The sequence below is a fragment of the Taudactylus pleione genome, unplaced genomic scaffold (assembly GCF_031769625.1).
Source record: "Taudactylus pleione unplaced genomic scaffold, aTauple2 ptg000012l, whole genome shotgun sequence".
In the NCBI taxonomy this organism is placed as follows: Eukaryota; Metazoa; Chordata; class Amphibia; order Anura; family Myobatrachidae; genus Taudactylus; species Taudactylus pleione.
In genome coordinates, this window is record NW_028284415.1 from 17,282,974 (window position 1) to 17,290,679 (window position 7,706).

Here is a 7,706-nt window from a genome sequence, read left to right on the forward strand (position 1 = left end):
GACTAATTTTTATTTAGGCTGTTCAGTGGGCAAAAGGGGGATCCTACCCAGGACTAAAAAAGTTTACCTAATAAAATGGCCACTGAATGTATATATAAAATGAGGGAGAGATATCTATAATAGGTATTATTTTTAGGGATGTATCAGATGGGGAGTGGATGACACATATCTTGCCTGGAGTCCTACGGGTTCTAAATTGAGCTCTGCGGGGTAAATTTACTAAGATTCGTGTTTGGTCGAGATTGCAATCTCAGGTGTGTTTAGTAATTTTTTTCAACTCGCAAATTTACTGAAGACAAACTCGGGAGAGATTTCTCTATTTACACTGAAAAACTCGGGTGAGATTGCAAACCCGATTAAATACACCATCAAACTCGAAAGCACTTTCACTGGAAAATATACAACTCTGGAATTTACCAAGAACCGTGTTTAGAATTACCGATGTAATTGTAGCAAACTTGGGGCCTGATTCAGACCCACTCGCGAGCGGCTGTCCGCTCGCAAGTGGGTCGATGTTATGGACTGAGCATGCGCACGACGGAGGGAGCTCCGTCGTGCGCATGCGCCAGACGCGACGAGCGAAGGAAAGTCCTTCGCTCGTTGTGTCCGATCAAAAGGGGCGTGCTGTCAATGATGTTGATTGACAGCACGCCCCCTTTGGTGGGCGTGCCGGGGGCGTGCCTCCCTGACGGGGGCGTTCCCACGGGAACGCCTCCCGTCAGAAGCCGGCCCACTGACATCACTAGTGATGTCAGTGGGAGTGATTTTGGCTCTAATAGAGCCAAAATCACTCCGGAGCTTGCGGTTGAAAACCTCAACCGCAGGCTCCGGCTCGCAAATTCGATGGTCGCGATGGTCTCGACCATCGCGACCATCACAATGCACGCTCGTATAGCCTGTGGGTGGTGACCCACAGCTATACGAGCGTCCAGGAGGACGCTCCATGAAAATGGAGCCCGGCCCTCATTCAGAGCGTGCGCTCTGCTCAGAGCGTACGGCTCTGAATGAGGGCCTTGGTCCTAAATTGAAGTTTAAAATAGACCACCCCCTGAGCTGCGTGTGTTGCAGAAACATACACAGATCAATGTGATTTGTGTATGTTTCTGCCTGCAATAATGATGTAATTGTTTAATGTTGAAAAAAAAAGACGTAGGGTCCCCCCCATAAAGCATAACCAGCCTCGGGCTACTCAACCAGTCCTGGTTCCTAAAAATATGAGGCCAGGGTGGACGCAGATTTCCTGGCCTCGCAGCTGCCAGGACTTGGACAGGCATGCGGTAAGCTTCAGCTACCGCAGCCTTGTCAAAGGGGCAACCATTGCGACCAGTGGTGGATTTTACCTATGGGCTGCAGCCCCCCAGTAAAATACTCCACTTCAGTGGGCCAATGCAGGCCACACTGTGACTGGAGGTGGCTTCCCATTAGGAGTGCCACTTGCCAGTCACGCACAGGACAGGCAGCCCCAGGGGGGAGGTGTCTCCAGGCTGCAATTAGCAGAGAGCGGCTTCCAGTGGAAGGTGCTGTTCTACCTTTTGGGCAGCCCTACACGGCCTCTCAGGGCTGCAATGAATGCAGCCCCCAGAAGCTGATGTCATGTGCATGCGTGGCGCCACCGCCGCACATGCCCCCGGGACCCAGCCAGACCAGCAGCAGCAGCCTCCCTCAGGTAAGAGAGCAGGAGCCACCGCTGATTGTGACCGATGGTGATCCCAGGCTACGACCTCGGTAGCAGCGTTGGGATCACAGGTGCAGCAAAGAGGTGTCTGTTCCCTACATTAGCATTTTAGATGGATGGAACTAAACAGTCGCTTGTGTGCAGCTCTGCAACCCCGTCCATCTCTAAATCAGATCCTAAGGGGTATATTTACTAAACTGCGGGTTTTTAGAAGTGGAGATGTTGCCACAGCAACCAATCAGATTCTAGCTTTTATCTTCTAAATGATGCTAGATAAATGATAAGTAGAATCTGAAATCTAAAAACCCGCACTTTAGTAAATATACCCCTGAGTGAGGGGAAGGGTGAACAAATTGATGATATCAGGTTTAGGGTATTTATAAAAAGTTATGATGAAAGGGGTTAATGATGGAAGTGATTAATAATAAGTGTTTAATGATTAATGGAGGTTTAATTATGTAAGATGAGGGGCTAAGGATGAATAGAGGTTTAATGATGGGGGGCTAAATGTAACCAGGTTGGTTTTTCCTTACTAAACATTGCTGCTTTAAATTTGACTGCTAACTTGCCGAAATCTCAGCAGTTTCAGGATACTGCACACTATTATATTTGGCCTGGAGTCTTTGAAAATGTCACAAATTCATGTGTGGAGAATCTGCACAGTTCTATGTACTGTTTTGTTTTTTGTAGCATAACCTTACTACTTAAAGTGACTAGGATCAATGGGCCTGATTCAGAGTTGTACGCTATACACACAGCAGTTGTGTATTTTAACGCAGCTGCTGTGTGTAAATATGTTAATACTGCATTTTGTATTAATAGACGCTCCCTGCATGCTTCTGTGATCCACTGCTGCCTCCGAGGACGAAGCATCGGACCACTTGCGAGAACTTCGGCCATCTGAGTAACTCTCACGTTACTTCGAATAGCTGTTTCATATCTGTAGCTGAGTCCAGTAAATCTGCGTCTGAAAATAGACACTGGCCCCGGTACTCCCATAAAATGTGGTGGACACGCCCCCATTTTCCAAAACGCTGACTGGTACCACCCCCTCCCTGCCTCCAAACAGCTGCAGCCTGTCAATCAGGCTGGAGCTTAGGGGGCAATGCATGCGACAAAGCTGGATACATTCTGCACATGCGCATGGGACCATCGGATTTGCATACAACTCATACTTGCCTACTCTCCAGGAACCTGCAGGAGGAGTAGGCACTTCTCCCACATCCTGCTCACTTCATAGTGAGGTGGGCAGAATGGGCAGCATTTTCCCGTAGATCGGCTGTCCGTGAGTAGGGATGAAGCTTAATGACACGATTCTATAAGAATCACGTCATTTAAATATGCAATATTCACGCCAATTTACCACGAGGGGCAGGGCTTAATGAGCGGCATTCGCAAGTCACAGACATGTGACGGACAAAAGACACAGATACAGACTCAGCTGCGCCTGACTCAGAATCAGGTCCTAATTTAGTATACTTTCATACACTAGTCCCATACAGAACTCCATCCAAAATTCTAATTATACTATAATATTCATTAACCCAACGAGCTGATTCATAGCATACCTCCCAACATTGTTAAAGTGATGGTCAGGACTTCTCATGCGTGGGAAAGTGGGCATGACATTGTGACCGCTACCACACCCCCTGGTGTATGATGTTTTAATGAGTGTGACCGCATGTCACGCCCTCACTTCTCATGACGCTTGGGCGAGCCCAGCATTTCGGCAGCTGTCTCCAGTCTCTCTCTGCACTAAATTGACACTGTGCACATGCACGCACCCCCAACCTCCCGACTTCCCGAGGGACACTGTGGGTGGGCCAACAGGACAGTGCCTGAAAAGCGAGACTATCCCACTGAAATCGGGACTGTTGGGAGGTATGTTCATAGGATACAGCATCAAGAAATCTCACCAATTCAGAATAGAAGACCCCTATGCCAGCTGATACAGAAGGTAGGAAAGTATTGTTTTTCGGTACTCCAACCATCTTGGGTCTGATTCTGAGTCATATGCAAAAGCACATGCAGCAGCGTGAATCGGCAGTCGCCTGTTTGCGAGTTTATACAAATACCGCTACCTCTTTCCCATGTGTACATCCATATGGTTGAATGTGTAAGGACTGAGATGCCCACTTTTAACAACCATACATGCTGTAATAACAATTAGTGCAATGTTATATATCACCATCGGTTCTACCATCGAGAATTGCACCATCCCTACGCAGATGCAGTTTCTTTGTCTGAGCTTGGCCTCCTATGCTTGAGGTTGTGCGTTTGTGAACACAGCCGCTTGCATCAACACACCTGTAATGCTCTCCAACTGAACAGCCCAATATCTAGCCACCTCCCAGGAACGCCCATCACTTTCCACCACCTTTTATACCGTCCAAATCGATCACAATAGCACCTTTGTGCGTACACTCTGTGTAATGCATGCACTATTGGGATTTTCAGAACTTTTCCACATGCGCAGTTGCAAATAATCATTCAACTACATGAACTTCAGCATTCTGAAACCTTGAGTCAAAAGCTCTGACGTAGGCCGCGTATCCACTTGCTGATATAAATGAGCGATTGAACGATAATGTTATCGTTCAATCGCTCATTAATCGTGCATAAATCTGCCATGCAAATGGCCAGCGATGCTCACTCCCGCTGGTCGTTTTCGACATCAATCATCGCCTGAACATGCCGGTCAATCTGCCGATAATGACAGATTGGGCATGTTCAGGGATGAGGGAGGGTGCCTGCACTGAACGACATATCGTTCAGTGTAGGCACTACGGGGGAAGAGGAACGACTGTACGATTACAATGTTGTAATCGTACTGTCGTTCCACTATCTGCTAGCGGATACGCACCTTAATACAGGTCCATTCAACCTCAGTACTCTTCACACAATAAACCACCAATTGGTCAAGAGACCTTAAAAGTAAAAATGTGTCTGCCTCCTTGAAAATAATTGTGTATACAGTAGATGACAGGGTATGCATACACTACAAAGAGAGGAGCTGTTCAGTTTTGATAGATATATGGTGGCGTCAGGATTCTGACTGCCAACATCCCGTACCCAACCCATATGTGTGTCTGTATATATAATTATATATATATATATATATATATATATATATATATATATAATTGCACTATAGTAAATAATGCACTACCATTGTTTTAATCAAGAAGGAGAGCTGCAAAAATATATATTTTATGTTTTTAGGTAATTTTATCTCAGAGAGAATATGTGCCACATAAAAAAATGCTGAATTATGTGATTAAAAACAAACAAACAAGGGAGGATGGAGCTGTCCAATAGGAGACTGCTTGTGTATTTTCTTCTCTAACCTGGTCTTACAGTATTGGTGCTGCAGTCCTGTTTAGACTTGCAGACTGCCTTACAGGTTTCTGATGGTAAATAGTATTGCACTGAGACAGCTGTAAAACTACTGCACAATATAAACTGAACACAAGTTTACAAGACTAATAGCTGCCTTGTTTACCTACTTTCATTCTGGTTGATTTAGCAACTTACCTGGGTTAAAGTTTCGTAAGGAGCCAGTTTATTAATCTGGTGTAGATTGCCAATAATTGGCCATGGAGCTGGCCCCGGGGGTAGGTTTCGCCTCTTCATCCTTGCATTTATGTAGAGAAAGGCCAGAACAGCCAGAAACCCAGCAAATAGAACTGGCAGCATGACTCTTCCTAATCTCATGAAAATGTTCTCCCTTTTCTAGAGCTGGTTACTTGAAAAAACAAGTCTGGGTAGTGGCTCCTCCTCCATGAATGAACTCTTCTCTACTTCTGTCCAATGATGTAACAAAGCAGTAAGGAGAGGCAGAGAATATTTACTTATACCAGTCTCACTCATGTGGGAGCCCATACTGATGTTTGCTAGAAAAGTGACAACCTAAGGAATGAGGAACAAAATCAGACAAATAAACTTACCAGAATTGTCTGTAATTGTAGCTGAGAGGCTCTTACTGGTGTTATAAGAGCAAAAAAGTTTTCACCGTACAAGGTATACAGCTGATTGTCATGAGCATAGAGATGGTAGTGTGATTTTATTATTATTATTATTATTATCATTTATTTATATGGTGCCACAAGTGTTCCGCAGTGCCTTACAGAGTACATAAACAAATAAGTGACCAGTGACTTACAATACAATGCAGGACAAGGACATGGATAATATACATTGCTACTGTAAATTATCAGGGGGTAAAGAGGGGCGTGGCCTAATTGTAGGAGGCATGGCCACACCCCCTTGAAAAAAACAACATACTTTTGCAGTGCCGCTTAGCCCCTCAGCCCAGCGCGAAGCCAGGGGGGGTGCGATCAGTGTGATTGCTCCCCCCCTCAGGCCATACTTGCCTACATTCAGCTCCCTCCTTCCGAAAAACCAACTATAAATTGATTAAAAACCCCAAACCGACCTTTAGTAAATATAGCCCCTGGAGTCTAACATGCCACTGGTTTTCATGAGGGACCCCTGCAAGGGAGTATGGTCTTTGCTGCAAGTGACATGCAGCTCGCATCTCCTTGCCCGAGTTCTCATCTTGAGCGGTCTGGACAATCCTGGCTCACAAGAGAAAGTCCAGGAATGGGAGACAAGCCAAAAGTCAGGTGCATAGGACATCTAATAGTAATAAAGCACAGGAACACTGGAATAAAGGAGACCTAGGAGCTTATTCAGACCCCCTCGTTAGATGCGTTCGCTCGCACCCAGCGTATGCAAATCTGTCACACACCCAGCAAGGCAGGCGATCGCACGGCAAGGCATAAGCACGCCTACTATGCCTTGGCGTGTGATCACTTTGTGTATGAAGACGCCCACCAGCCTGTCTTAAGACACCCACTTCCGCACGTCATCTCCTGGAAGTGTATGTAACCATCGGATGCGATCGCAGCGTTTGAGGTTGACTATACCCTGCCGCAAGCACTGAGATCACTTCAGTGTGAAATACAACCAGGTGACATGTACAATGACACTGCCTGTTAATTATGCATGCCTCTGAAACGGCGTTAAGACGCTCAGGCACGCCTGCGTTCGCACCTCCACTCCCCCATTTCTAGTGGCCTGACCGTCACCACCACTGCGATGCATGCTCAGAATGCGAACATCGGCCATCTACGAGCGAACGCTTCTTAAGGTGCATACTCACTTAGCAATATTTTACATGATTTGCCCGATTCCGACGCATCGTGACGACAAATCGTGTAAAATATGCCCAAATCGTGAGTGTTCACTAACGATGCCGATGCGCTTCCCCGCAGGTCGTATATTGTATCTTCAGATCTGCCGTGCTGTAGGGCAGATCTGACAATCTCAGTCACGATGCACTGGAATAGTTAGGAGGCACGATAGATCGTTTGTCACATTGGACAGTTTTTAACACCAAATCGTGCGCGCGACTGCCAGGGAGCTGCTGGGGTGAGTTCAAGGGGAAATCGGACACAATGTTGAACCGTGAGTACATCTCCTAGTGTGTAGGCACCTTTAGCGTCCGGGTCTGAATCAGGTCCCTAATCCTATGGCAGCATCCTGAGCACTGAACAGCTTTAAAATAGATTGTGTGATTTGAATCTGACAGGATATCACCATCTGTCACATAGCTGCAACAACTAAAATGCCAATATTACTACTTTACACCGTGGGACAGGAGAGCACTGCTGAAGTCTGCTAGATGAATAAGACCTAGGGAGCACAGCCCTTGGAAGTCGCAGGGACCCACCGGAAGAAGAACACACCAAACCCAGTACTGATCTCTCAGCTACTCCAACTAATAGAGGAAGTGGATAGGATGTAGAACCTTCAAATGAGAGGTATAGTCTGAGAGATACAGAGACTCATTCACAGATGGACGTACCCAGATCTGGCCTCAGGGGCATATCTATAATGGGTGCAGGGTTGCAGGAGGCAATCACATGCTCCTCTGAAACATGATGATCAAGAGCAGCGTAGCCTCATGGGAGTTATTTATTCCTTCTGGGAAGTGGATAGATCCCCTACAGTTTTTGTACCATGATGT

At 46.3% G+C, this 7,706-nt stretch overlaps 1 protein-coding gene across 1 annotated transcript in view; it reads right to left on the minus strand.

Moving 5' to 3' along the window:
- The window catches only part of LOC148542496 (cytochrome P450 2H2-like), a 46,006-nt gene extending 40,587 nt beyond the window's left edge, over positions 1–5,419 (minus strand). Inside the window, exon 1 of the mRNA XM_088468680.1 lies at positions 5,210–5,419. Coding sequence (XP_088324806.1) covers positions 5,210–5,389 — 180 coding nt within the window. The 5' untranslated portion in view covers positions 5,390–5,419. The remainder of the gene's footprint in view (positions 1–5,209) is intronic.
- Between the last annotated feature and the right edge of the window lie 2,287 nt (positions 5,420–7,706).